Source organism: Cynoglossus semilaevis, chromosome 18 (genome assembly GCF_000523025.1).
Source record: "Cynoglossus semilaevis isolate Cse_v1.0 chromosome 18, Cse_v1.0, whole genome shotgun sequence".
Classification (NCBI taxonomy): Eukaryota; Metazoa; Chordata; class Actinopteri; order Pleuronectiformes; family Cynoglossidae; genus Cynoglossus; species Cynoglossus semilaevis.
In genome coordinates, this window is record NC_024324.1 from 4,811,452 (window position 1) to 4,825,293 (window position 13,842).

The window sequence follows — 13,842 nt, forward strand, 5'->3', positions numbered from 1 at the left end:
TCCACCGGACCTCAACCGACGGCTGATATTAGGGTCAAGGTCTACATGTTCATTTAAAGTGACACTTTGTGCAGCCTTTGCCAGACGGAATATCTGGTAAACACCTGCAAAAATAATACATGGTGAAAAGCGGAGACTGGTGACGGAGCTAAATTTGAGCTGTGGTATAATGACAGCATGGAGAAAACACAAGATGACACAGAGGCGGGAGAGCGCCTTTTCTAACAAACTCAATGGAGGCAGGGAAACAGGCAGTAGTCTAATATCAGCCCGTCCCTCCAGGCTGCAGCCAGTGCCTGCGAGACAGCTGTCAGAGCCCAGACTAGTGCTGAGATGGAATGGTGATGATGATGATGATGATGATGATGATAATGATGAATTCCAGACAGATGAATTATAGATGGGCCCGTTGATTGAAGTCAGTCTGGCTCTTATGACTCATCGATTGGCTTTAGGTGACGCTGAGCTCCAAAGCTTTGTCCTGACACTGAGGGAGGGATATAAACGTTATGTCCAGAACAGAGATGGCACTGTGAATGCTTGTTTTTGCTTATTTATTCTGTGTGAAAGTCTGGGCCACATAAACCTGACAACGACTAGCTACAGTGGCCCATGGACATGTCAGTTTTAACAATGTGTTTAGTTATTTAGAGCTGTAGAAAAAAGTGTTCCTGACAAAACAAAACACATTTGGGATTCATTATATTAAAATGAATCATTATATGTTGAAAATGATATAAAATTCACTTCTATAACTGCTTTTATCCATTAGCCTCTAGCTAAACAGTTAAAACAGAAAATTATTCTGTTTACCAGTTACTAGATCATTTAAAATTTTTCCATGTGATGTTTGGATTCTAAATCTCTGCAACTCGAACAATTGATTTTGGCCTGTGAAAAAAAGCCATATCTTGATGTAACATTAATGTTTCCTACAGTGCAGCAGCTATGGAATCAAATCACAAAGCACCCAAGCCTGGAAAATGTAATCAGCAAGTTGCAGCATGGCATTTTTCCAAAGCTGTCACGCCAGCCTCACTCTTCCCGTTCTCTCCGTCTCGTTCTCTGCCTCTTTTTCTCTCATCATCTCCACAGCTGCTGAAGGACTTCCCAGACGAGCTGCGATCCGACATCACCATGCACCTTAACAAGGAGATCCTGGAACTGTCGCTGTTTGCCTCCGCTAGTCGTGGCTGCCTGCGATCCCTGTCTCTGCACACTAAGACCTCCTTCTGCACCCCTGGGGAGTACCTCCTCCGACAGGGAGACGCACTCCAGGCCATATTCCTTGTCTGCTCCGGGTCTATGGAGGTGCTGAAGGAAGGCATGGTGCTGGCCATCCTGGGTACGATACAGTAAAAAAAAAAATCAATTTTCTCTGTTGTTATAGATTCACAACAAGCCTTCCTGCAACAGTTTCCATAATAAAGCCCTGTGCGGCTCATTGTGGTAACGCCTGGGTCGAGCAGATGAGCTTTTTGTTTGCAAAAAAGAAGTTATAGCTCATAATCAAGGCCTAATGTTATTTTATGACCATTGCATAAGGCATGGTATGTCTAATAGGTTCAAACTATAAACATAAGACAGCTGGTTGCTTGTTTAACACACCACATCTCTGCTGAGACCAGGATTTGAACCAGTGACCTCTGGTAACAAGCCTGATGGGCTGCCCCGAAAAGTCAAATGAAAAAGTCACACTGTTAAGAACTTAACGTAACTGGACACAGAGACCGCAGGTCATTAGGCTGAGCATCACTGCAGTTAAAAGAAGTTAAAATCAGTCAAGTGAAGAATTAATTAGCATTCCATTCAGATCACGAAGACCCAGAGCCAATAAAGGTGAGAGAAGCTTTAATGTACAACCAATTGTGTTCAGGCCTCAGTAATTCAGTCCTGTCAACTTTAATGTGTCGTCCTGTCCAGTGCATCCCATCAGGTCATTCACTCGAGCCAGGTAATTCCAGCTCCATCTAGTCAGGGCCGGTTAAATGCCAGCCTTAACGAGTGACGGTTGAACCCAGTGTGTTTGTGGTGTATCTGTTTTAATGGCAACATTTCTTTATAAAATATTTACAATCTTTTTTAAAAAATAATTTGGATACAATTTACAAAATGACATCATGGACAAAATTAAAATTATTATTGATTTTTAGTTGTGGGCTGGATGTGGGTGGTGTGCGAGCATGTAGAATTATAAATTAGGTGAGAAGTGGACATATTGTTGCACAAACTTTCATATGCACTTCCTGCTTCCTTCTAGGCTTTAGTTTTGCAGCAGATGTCCACAGCCTTTTTTATATTTAGTCTCTTTGTGTGTGTGTGTGTGTGTACGGTGATGCAAAAGGCCACACCTGTGTGTCTGTTTGAGTTAAAATGGTGTTTTTTAAGGCAGCTGCTCCACACAGTATCCACTGTCAGTGTTAGACAGCAGTTACAGGACAACGCTGGAATAATCTGTGTGTGTGTGTGTGTGTGTGTGTGTGTGCGCACGTGCGAACCTGTTGATTGTCTCAGCAGCTGCTTTCAAATGCACTGTATTTGGGCATGTGTGTATAAAGGCGCTGGGGTTGTTTACCGATGCACCAAGGTAACGTCTGTGTGTGTGTGTCTCTTTGTGTGCGTGTGTGTGGGTGAGTGGGTGAATGGGTGAATGTGTGTCTGTAGGCTTGACAGGCGCACAGTATTGCCTCTGTACTTGCCTGCTGACTGTGCAGAAGGTCAGGCTGACACTGAGTGTCTGACTGAAGGAGGAAAATTCGTCTCTCTCTCTCTCTCTCTCCCCCTCTCTCTCTGTCTCTGTGTCTCTCTCTCTCTGCCTGTTCCCTCCTTTCTTGTCACAACACAACAAGTCTGAACTGACAGCTCAGTGCCACGTAATGGAGAGTGGCCATGGTGAGAGAATGTGGAGAAAAAAGTCTTTCTGATGGAGAGAGAAAAAGAAGAGTTAAAAGAAGAATATCCAAAAGAAATGGAGCAGATGTTGGAGTGAATAGGTGAAGCAAGAAGAGGTAGAAAGAAAGAGAGAGAGAGAGAAACCGTGAGACCAAGAAACACAGGAAACATTTTAATTTGTGGTCAATTATTCCAGGAGAGGAACGAAGAGGAGAGGAGAAGAGAGGAGAATAGAAGAAGAGAGGAACAAAGTCATGGTTTAAAGGGAAAGAAAGAAGAATGTTGGAGTAAAAGAGCAAAAGAAGAGAGGGAGAGAGGAAATAGTAATACAAGCAAGGTGAGAATGAGGAATGAGAGGCTCAGAAGAAGAACAGATGTGCAAAAGGAAGAGAAGATAGGGTATCTAAAAAAGATTCAGGGGGAAAGAGAAAACTGAGAATGAAGGCGGAGGGAGGGCCACGGAGGGGAGGGAGGAGGAGCGGCAGAGAAAAACAGCCAGAGTGAAAGCAGTCACGACTGCCGCTCCATCAGCTGCACTTTAATTGAGCGGCGTTCAGAGTTCACTATAACCATGATGAATATTTTATCACTCCTGAAGAGGTATTAACACCATAACGCTGTCGTCTAACGTACAGTATCAGGAGAACAGAAAACATCTGTCAGGGCCAACGCAATCAAAACGTTAATTGACACTGAGGACTGAGGCTAATTATTTGTCGTAAGTAAAAACATCCAGTGTAATCAGAACTGTTCTGGTGACGGACTACTAAAGTGATATTTACCCTCTAAAAACCATTTAATGGGAAAAAGATGAATGTTGTGTTTCTTTTTGTCTGCCCACAGGTAAAGGAGACCTGATCGGAGCAAATGTGTCCTTAGACGACCGGGTGATTAAAACAAATGCCGACGTGAAAGCTTTGACCTACTGTGACCTGCAGTGTATCAGCCTGAAGGGCTTGTACGAGGTGTTGGACCTTTACCCCGAATACTCCCACCAGTTTGTGCAGGACATTCAGCCGGACCTCACGTACAACCTGAGAGAAGGACAAGAGACACACGTAAGTCCAGATGATGGGGTTTAAATCCCGGCATCGTTTTTCTCCATTGTTTCTGAGTTTGAGAACAGCTACAGAAGAGGCACCAGTCAGAGCCATTATGACAAGTTGAAATGTAGTTGTCAAGATTGCCAATATCTCATAATGAAGTATTCCATTTTTTTTTTTATGTATATACTATACATTTTGTACAATAACATCTAGCATCCAATCCCCTTGGAATTTTTGTTCTTGTAGATTTCTGTAAACAATGATGTTTTTGATCATCATAAGAGGGATATTTTAAATGGTAATTTTTGTTCATCAAAATCTTTTCAGCTATTTTATACTAGACAGAAAAAAAATCAAGTATAAATAAATTAACATTACTGTAACAAAACTGCACAGGGATTTTTTTTATTTCTCCTTCTGTTATTATGGTGTAAATATTTCTGTATTTGTACAAATCAAATAATTAATGAGAACACTAGATCCAGCCAACGGCTGATATTTGGCTGAGGACTTAATACACACTTAGCCGTCAGATCCACTCAGTGAATAAATGAAGGCAGTACTGCAGTAATGAGTAAGAATAAGAGTGATGGAATTAGGGACAGGGGACAGGTGGTGGGAGGGGCTTCACTGCTGTAATTAAGGTCTGGTGTTTAGCTGTCTTTTCAGACCAACACACACACGGTGTGTACCTGCTGTTTTGTTTTTTAAGGTGACACTTAATTGCAGAGGGACAGGCGTGAGTACAGACCTGGAGGACAACCAAATGAGTTGAGGAGCTCAGGGTGTGTTTTTGGTGAGAGCTGAAATAGGACAGTAAATGAAGTGATTTGAACTCAGCTAACCGAAAAACACAGATTTGCAGGATCTTTGTTTTACCACTTGAGAGAATCATTGCGCCCTATAAAAAGATTTTGAAAACAATTTGAGTTCTCTCTTTACTGCACTTCATTTACTGTGTATTTGTTCTCTGGCTGTCCTCTAGGTTAAGGCCAAAGTGACCACAATGGCACTAGACGCCCAGGTAAGAAAGTCTGTGTCAAGTAATTGTCACCTTGACTGTCGATAAACTCATCTGATGTTTCCTACCAACCGAAGTTTCTTGGCCGTCTGTGAACAAATAAATGACGGAGCTGGAGTTAGCGGTTTATTATGGATCAATTCTCCATTCTATAAAAAAAGTCTGCTGGGCGGGAGCCGGCAGTCGAACTTCATCTCTAATAATGGACTCAATCCTTCTCTGAGACCTAATGATTGTGATGAAGAACTGAGAGAAGCAGCGATTTTGCATCAAACACAGTTAGCGGTCGTTAAATCACACACAGACGTTAGCTGACGGTGGAAGACTCTACAGTAAATGTTAATCTCTCCTCTCTCTGCCGTCGCTGCCGTGAACGTGGACGAACAATACAAATATAATCACCTACACTCGGATGTTTTCCAGCAAAATGAATTGGCAGGTGCCGGCAGAACCATTAACCTCACAAAGTGTTATTTTCCAGCGAGCGGCTCGGGTCACTGGCTGATGATCAATAGGTTATTCTCAACCTTGGTTCCTCTTACTGCAGTTGATCGCCATCATAGCAATTTAGTAAAACCACAGACCTCTGACACATGAGGACACCGGCCCCCGTGTCCATTAGAACACATGTCAGAGTTCAGTCCTGCTGCCTTTATTATCCTGTGGGTCACATTTTGCAGCCCAGACCTTGGGCTAACACCAGCTGTTATGTTACGCTGCCTGCACTGACGAATCATTAGTGCATACGTGTGCATTAATAACCCCCTCTGTGTAATCCAGGGTCACGGTATCAAGCCAGCAAACACCACTTCATCTTCATAGACAGCAACAAAGGGAAGAAGAAAAAAAAGAATAAGAGTTTATGTTGCTTTCACGAACACAGACTCAAACCAAGGACACTGCTTTAAATAACTTATCTGAACATGAATAGTTTTGGTTTCTTTAAACTCTAAGCTTTCTTCACTTTACTTTGGATTCAGTTCCTTCAAACATAATTTGTCATTGCTTTGGTTCTGACATTTTCATTTAACCTCACAGTTAACAAACTTGACAGTTAACATCACTGGTCTTGAACTTCAACTTGGCTGTAGTTGACTGCGGTGCAGCAGGGTTTAGGAAGTTTAGGAGGGAGTTTTCAGGCAAAAGTACAAGATAAAAAAAAGACCAAAATGACCCTAAAAAAATGTTTAAAAAATGTAAGTTCTTTGCTCTGGGCCAACAACGTGGTTCTCTGCTACAGTTTAAAAAATAAATGTTAACTTCAGACTTTTGGACTCTTTAATGGTAAGGTAATATTCATCTTATTCTAATTACTACTATGTTTCTGTGTTCAGTCAGGGGTGAGGAGAAACGGGCAAGTGGTGCAGGGTTATCCATCCATCATTGAGGCTCAGGGGGAAGATGGAGGGGACGGGGATGAAGAGGACGAAGAGGACAAGGCCACGTCTGTCTCTCTGTCGTCAGAGCAGAACAGAGCCTCCAAACTCAGGGATGCCAGTGGGAAGTCTCTGCTGAGCCGCCCCAGCCAAAAGACCACGGGGCAGGGCCTCAGGAGTTCTGGAAAGAAGATCCAGGAAATTAATCTTGCCAATTTAGATCCATCCAACCTCAGCCCCAGGTGGGTTTGATCACCGTTGATTTCTCTGTCTGCCTGGGTTGGGTGGGTTTTTCCTGTGACTTTGTGCTTTGACCATTTCTGAAGAACTAACTTTGGATTTGTAAGAGGGAACGTGTTTGATTTGTTTGATCTTTCAGTCCGACCAATGTGAACACTGATCCATAAATTGTATATACATATATACAGCATAGAAGTTACATGTGATTTCATTACTCAGCTGGTGCTTTTCTAGACCTACTTCGAGGTCTTGTCCAAGGACACATGCACAGGCTGGGCCTGGCATTGAACTCTGACCATTTAACATTTTTACTGTTGGAAAATATCACACTTCAGCCTGACCCCACAGAAAACCATGCTTGAAAACACGAGACAAGACCTCATTAACAGAGTGTAAAAAAGGCCAAATAATCGATAAAAACACCATAAATAGACTCAGTTCAGCCGTAGGGAAACATAACTGAGAGGTAGGGGTAAACAGAAAGAAGAGATTTATGTTTCTGTAACATTTAACTATCTAAACTTTGAAGAAATCCTGTGGAATACAGTATAAATATAGATAGAGGAATGCCACATATATACAATAGCAAAATACATTTCTTCTAATAAATGAGATGTGTTAGATAGAACAGAAGATACTGACGTGGGACGAAAAAAATCATTAAACGTTTGTACAAATCTTAGGAAGTTTAAATATCGTGGTCCTGTTTTTGTATTGGAAAATCAGCATTTACACTTTCATTTGTAAGGAAATAAGTCATTAAAAAAGTAAGTGAGAAGTCAGTCCAGACTACACATGACCCAGGTCTCAGTCTCAGTCACGACAAACACAGGCTTTGTTGATTTTCCTTCTTTTCTTAGCGCTTCAGTTCCGGTTTAGGGATCTTTCTTGGATAAGGATCGCACACAGGTGTAGTAGTTAGCAATATTGCCTTACAGCAAGATGGTCACCGATTGGCATCCCAGCTTGGGCAGATGGCAATTTTGTGTGGAGTTTTCATGTTCTCCCTGTGTGTGCATGGACTTTCTCCAGGTATAACTGTTTCCTCCCACAGTCCAAAAACACGCAGATTGAGAGAATATTAACTTAAGACTCTAAATTGTCCACAGGGGGCAGTGTCTCTGCTAGTTCTTCTCCAAACATGGCCAGCCATGCAACTGGAATTGCAAAATATGGGCTAAATGAAAAACCTGGAGTAAATCGTTAAAAAGATAAAATGATTGAAGTGAATGTTCTCTCTTTTCCTATAGGGTTGTGGACGGTGATGAGGACAGTGAGGGGACAGAGAGTTCCCCGGCCTTCTCCTTCTCCATCCCCCGTGGTTTTCCTGTCACCGAACCCACCAGTGCCTCGGCTTCTGCCACAGGTTCGCACATTCCTCTCTGTTTTCTAGTTTACCTCCTAAACAGGACCTAATAAATCCAGCCACCTTAATCCTGCGTGAAGACAAATATTCCCATCAAATCCCCACAGAACTGCTGTATAACGATAATGATTAATTGTAAGAATTGTGCGATTCCTGTCAACACCCAGAGTATTCATCAGCCTGCATGCAATAACAGCTGGGCACAAATCTGCACTCCCTCTATTTGTGTTTTGAAGCGATTTGTAACCGGCTAATTTGTGTCACAGATATGCTGCAGATCAGCACAGCAGAATTAGCAGCGAAAGCAGAAGAGACCAGGGGACAACTGCGACATCTTGACCAGCAGGTAGGACTGGAACTGGTTTCTGTGGTGACAGACAGACAAATGAGCTCAGCCCATATGGCTGTGTCAGCATGTCTGACTCAAGACAGGTAATAGAATTGGCCAGAAAGAAGAAGTAAAGCCTGAAATAAATAAAGGAGCTGTAAAGTACAGTGTGTGTGTTTTCACGGCCGGGCTGCTGTGCTTTATTATCACTGAGGTTCCCGAGCTAAGCTATAGGGACGTTTTATACTCTACAGAGGGCCGTGACCCGCCTTGAAATGGCGTCTTCATGCATGCTACATCCTATGGTTTTGATTGGCAGGCAGCTAAATTGACATTAGACTTTTGGCAGGTGTGGAGGAGTCCTTGTTTCCTCCCACTGAGCCACAGTCTGTGGGAAGCTCAGCAAGAAAGGGGAGGAAAAGGGAGGAAAGTGGAGTGAAGGCAGAGGACACTGAAAAAAATGGAATTGTGACAGAATTCAGTGTTAGAGACTACAGTGCAGCACCTTCACAGTTACATACACACACTGGTCCTGGTGTCCTTTGTGTGTCTTGATGGGTTACTGCCGTCTGACAGGAAGTCGCTCAGCGCGCTCTGGTAGGCTTTAAATCTGGATTCTGAGCAGGAGGTAAATCCTATCTGTTCTGCACAAACTACAAAGACGGCAGAACAAGAATCATCAGTTAAGAAACTTCATAAATCCAGTAAATCACTGCTGATTTATTCTCTAACACACCAAAACTGCCCGCCAGTTATTTATAGATCCATATACGGTGCGGTGGGGAACAAGCCGTAACATTTCACATTCTGCTGTTTCAGCTCGATTGAGGTAATATATGATGTCAATCCAATTTTTTTTTTCCAAATAGAGCCTTTTTTTTAAATCAACAAGCTCAGCTTATCAGAGGAAAGCCAGAGGAGCACTTTTCACTTTCGGACAGTTTCACCTCAAGTGACTCCACCTCTAAACAGAAAGGCATCGATTGGAGATTTAAGCGTGAGATATGACCGTGTGAACCGAAGAGGTTGATACGGTTCATTTGGCTGCTGAATCAGTTCACAAATGAAGCGGAAGAGGCAGTGTTTTTAATGAATTACAAATGTTGAGACGGCAGCCATGAAGAAGCACTGCCTTGATCTTTGACCTTTTACCTTCACCTTTTGACATCAGGGTGTTTCATTCTCATGGGACATGAATAATGCAACAATAGGGTTTAGAAGAGGACTAACACTGGGAACGTTGTCAAGCGTCATGTCAACTGTGACGTCCAGTAATGCAGGAAAACTGTCCAGGAGTATTATGTAATCAGTGATGTCACAACAATCAAAAAGATCTTTCATGTTTACCTTTATACGTCTGTGCTTTAGGGGCATTTTTATTTTGTAAAGTTAGCTAAAAAAAGCCCTGAGCCCCTGTATTAGGGTCTCTCTTGGCTCCGCCTCTGGTTTTGTTTTTCTCTTTAACTGCACACTGTGTTTATGGGCTACCTGCTCACTCAGATCTTCCCCTTCAGCTTGGGAAATGTTGTGCGTAGTTGAATTTATTTTTTGCCATGAACATCCTGTTGTATTTGGAAACAAGGTCAGGCATAAAAGAGGGCAGAACATCGCAGGACATAAAAACCCAAATAAAATGCTGGGAAGACGCTGCACTAAGGACACTAAAAATGATTCACATTCAACATTATAGTTAAAAACAAACAAGACTTCACAATGAAACAAATTGACCAGATCCAGAAATCTGAAAAAACAAAACAAAAAAAACCCAGGCCCAATCTGACTGTGCAAGAAGGAAGACTCTGGCCTGACTTAGACCAACATGACAAAAGTTTCTGACTCAGTAGTATTTCAATAGTGACGTGGCTGAACCTAGTACAGAGTAGTGAATGGCCTGAAATCATCATACAGAATGATTTCATGAAGTTGGTTACTTGACAGTTGCTTCATTGTTACAGGCTAGGATGAACCTGCATCTGCACTGGTCTCTGGGTAACCAGTAGCTACTCTGTTGCTTAATTGTTCTGTGTGAGGTGTTAGCACTGGAATCATGTTGACAGCGCGTCAAATTGAACTGTCCTGCTGTGCTTTCTATTTTTGTCAGTGCCTGAGTTCATGAACAGACTTTTGTCAGGGATGGATGGATGGATGAACAGACAAAACAGATGGACAGACAGACAGACAGACAGACAGACAGATAGACAGGTAGATAGATAGATAGTTAGATAGAACGCATTTTCACAGGGACTTGAGCTGCTCCCACCTGCACTTGTGCGTCCTTGTGAGGGCTAATGCTCATCCAGCAGCAGTGATGTGTGATGAATGGTCATGAGTGCTTTGACTGGCAGAAACAGATGGCAAGTTGGCAGGGCTTCACCATCGTGGCCTCTGTGGACACGCCACGTGCTGCGCCACTAATCATCAGATCATCCCAGCGCCTACTCCCATACACTGTAAGGACTAACTATAGCAGCATGGCGTTGTGCACAGAACAACAGGAAGGGTCAGGGATATTTTCACCTAAAAATGACTAACCTGAGAACATCAAAAGCAACAGACTCTACACCCCAGGGCATTTTGTTCTTCCAAAACCAAAGACAGAAAAATTACATTAGGGACTTGACGCCTGTTTAAAGAAAGTAAGTCAACAATTATTTTTAAAGTAACTATATTGTGTAATAATAACTTTGATTATATATATGTTCAATATTTCAAACAAAGAAACTAAAGAAAAATATAACTTACAAACCGACATCAAGCAGCATCCAGCAGCTGAATACAAGGTCAAATGTTCACATTATCAGTACAGTAAAAATGTGAAAATGTCAGCACACAGTGAACTATCTTTTAATATTACCTTATTTTATATTATAAGATTTTTACATTGATGAACCGCACAAGGGTGAACTCTGACAGTGAACCCTTAACGTCCAACATCTTGCCTTAAAGGACATTGATTTGAATGTGAGAGGAGTCTGAGACAAATTTTGCTTCAAGCAACCAAAGATTATGTGATTTTTTTTTTAAAAAAGTCCTGGACCACAGGAGCAAAGATGGTGTGTAAACAACATTACTTTCTCTAAGACAGATAATATTTTTGCAATTACTAGATCTTGAAAAACTCTCTGTAAAGAGAATTCGGGTTGTTTTTTTTTGTTTGTTTTTTTTGCTAATCGTATTTTCCTGCTATACAAATATACTTTAATAATTTACCATTTTTACTGTGATGGTTTTCTCTCTGTAGTGAAGCTTCTGTTTCCTACATTTTTGTTAAAAAAAGATAGTGAAAGATTTAAGGTGCACGTGCTATTTATAGTTAATGTTGCTATAAGCCACTCGCCTCAAGCGTTAATCATGTGTGTGTTGGCCAGGGATAGGGTTTGACTCTACCCACACAGGAGGTGAGGAGTTCAAGAGCCCTCTGATGATGTCATTAAAAATCCTTAACATATATATCTGCTATTCTCTTCTATTCTTATTGTTAACACCAAAAACGGTCACATGTTCAGCTGATTCTGTCAATATATAAGGAAACAAAGAGAAATATTAAGAAAAATCTTGGCAACGCTGTGTTTTATGAAAAACAGAATTTAAACTGTGGCCTTTTTAAAAGTGAGGTTTTATCCTAAATGTTCTGTCTGGCTTGACACTGTCCAGTGAACTGAAGAAATCTTACTCTATGTCTAGCCTTTCAACTGTTCTAAGTTTATAACTTGAGAGTTTCTAGTTCCAAAGTCAGTGTTTCCTTTTAATTTGCTGCCAAAGCTCAGGATGAGACACATTCACTGACCCCAAGTAAAATATCAGTCCCTGAACAGATTTATTTCTTACATATGATTTTAAAAATTTGAAAAATAAGTAATTTCTTTCCACTATGATGTTAGTTTGGGACACTTGAAGCTAATGTGTGTGATCCATACTATAGCAAGATGATTGTCACTATAAGGCAGCGTTGACCCGGCAACTATGGCAATATCAAAATAAGACTTGTGTCTTTGGTCGAGTAGCAACAACCCTGTGTCTTGTAAAATACACAATATATTTCTATCGTAGTCCAATTTCCAGCCTTCAAATCAAAAGAATCTGTTATCCATGATGATGTCCAATTCCTTATTTGGTCATTTCCTATTATCTGTTGGTGTTCACAGGTCAGCACTCTGGGTAAGGAAGTGGCTGATCTTGGACAAGTCATGAAGAGAATGGTCCACCTGATGGAGACACTCATGTCATCAACGCCACCCCCTTCCTTGGACTGCAAAGCACACTTTTCTGCGGGTCACCACTCATTCCTGCCCTACGTGACCCCTCCTCAGTCCTGTCCTCCTCAGACTTCCTCAGTCTGGACAGATACACCCGTGTCATTGCCTTCTTCTCCGCTGACTACTCCACACCAACATGGTGCTGTATGCAACCTCGACTCCCATACGCACAGACCCCTAGATCTGGACCTGGGATACGCTGCTATCCCTATGCAGCCTCACATGCCTTCCTTATCCTTCAGCTCACCAGAGATTTCCCATCACACAGACAGGGTTCACAGCCCCATCAGGTCAAGGGTGCACAGCCCACCTCCGCAGGACGGAGGAGATGAGGGCCCTCCACAGAGTTCTTTAGAGTGTTCTCCACAAACTGGACAAGCGCAGGGACATCTCAAGCCAGCCGAGGGTTTGTAGCAGCCCTCGGTATCTGCGGGCTTTTTTTCCAGGACACTAAGCTGATCAACTGAGGTCCCCTCATATTTACTACAGGACATTTGCAGGGATGCAACTCAGATTACTTTTGTTTAAAAGGCACGTATTTAAAAAATAAAATGAAAAAAAAAAACTCCAGTTGCATGACAACAAGTACAGAAGGTTTAGGTATGTTAGCCTTACCTTAATAGAAATATAGTGTTGTAAGACAGAATATAGAAGTTTGGTTCAATTTTAAAGCTGCAGAATTGCAGCTCTCTGGGCCCAGCTCTCCTCCAACCCCACCACCGCCCCCTGCTCTGTGGACACAGCTTAGCTCCAAACCACAGTCCTGCTGCCTTGAGGCATAGAGCAACATGCCATAACAGAGGACAAGAGGGAGACACAGCAGAGAGTTCTTCCTGTCCTCACTTTTCTTGCTCCTGGCGAAGGTCGGCTGGTTTGGTCAGAGGAAGAGGCAGCATTATGGAGTGACGGTGCCTGGCTTTAGAATTAAGGATGGAAGGCGTGGGGTGGGGGTGGTTAACTTTCTCTTCTCTCCCCCCCCTCCCAACTGCCCTGTCTCAATTCATCTCCTCTTAACCCATCTGCTCACTGAACCTACTCTGGATTATCTGGACCAGTGTGTGGCCGGTTGACGCTGCCGGTATAGGTCGTCTAGGAGGTCGTTAGTAAAGAAATGTGTTCCCTTCTTTATCAATTGCCCTGAGGAAAGAGTACTAGAGGTTGGTTATGGAGAAGGGTGGTGATGGTGGTGGTTCTGCCTCGGGCAGCGGAGCGTCTGCTGTTTGCTGTGTGTTCCACTGAGCAGAGGGAGAGCTGCTCCCATCGCTGCTTCTCTCCACAGACCTGCCCCCCTTTTCCTCTCTCTCCTTTCCCTCCTTC

At 42.6% G+C, this 13,842-nt stretch overlaps 1 protein-coding gene across 1 annotated transcript in view; it reads left to right on the forward strand.

Moving 5' to 3' along the window:
* Positions 1 to 13,090, forward strand: part of kcnh8 (potassium voltage-gated channel, subfamily H (eag-related), member 8) — a 32,431-nt gene extending 19,341 nt beyond the window's left edge. Inside the window, exons 10-16 of the mRNA XM_025065339.1 lie at positions 1,096 to 1,345; positions 3,736 to 3,950; positions 4,924 to 4,962; positions 6,294 to 6,577; positions 7,826 to 7,941; positions 8,208 to 8,287; positions 12,415 to 13,090. Coding sequence (XP_024921107.1) covers positions 1,096 to 1,345; positions 3,736 to 3,950; positions 4,924 to 4,962; positions 6,294 to 6,577; positions 7,826 to 7,941; positions 8,208 to 8,287; positions 12,415 to 12,939 — 1,509 coding nt within the window. The 3' untranslated portion in view covers positions 12,940 to 13,090. The remainder of the gene's footprint in view (positions 1 to 1,095; positions 1,346 to 3,735; positions 3,951 to 4,923; positions 4,963 to 6,293; positions 6,578 to 7,825; positions 7,942 to 8,207; positions 8,288 to 12,414) is intronic.
* The last annotated feature ends 752 nt before the right edge of the window (positions 13,091 to 13,842 follow it).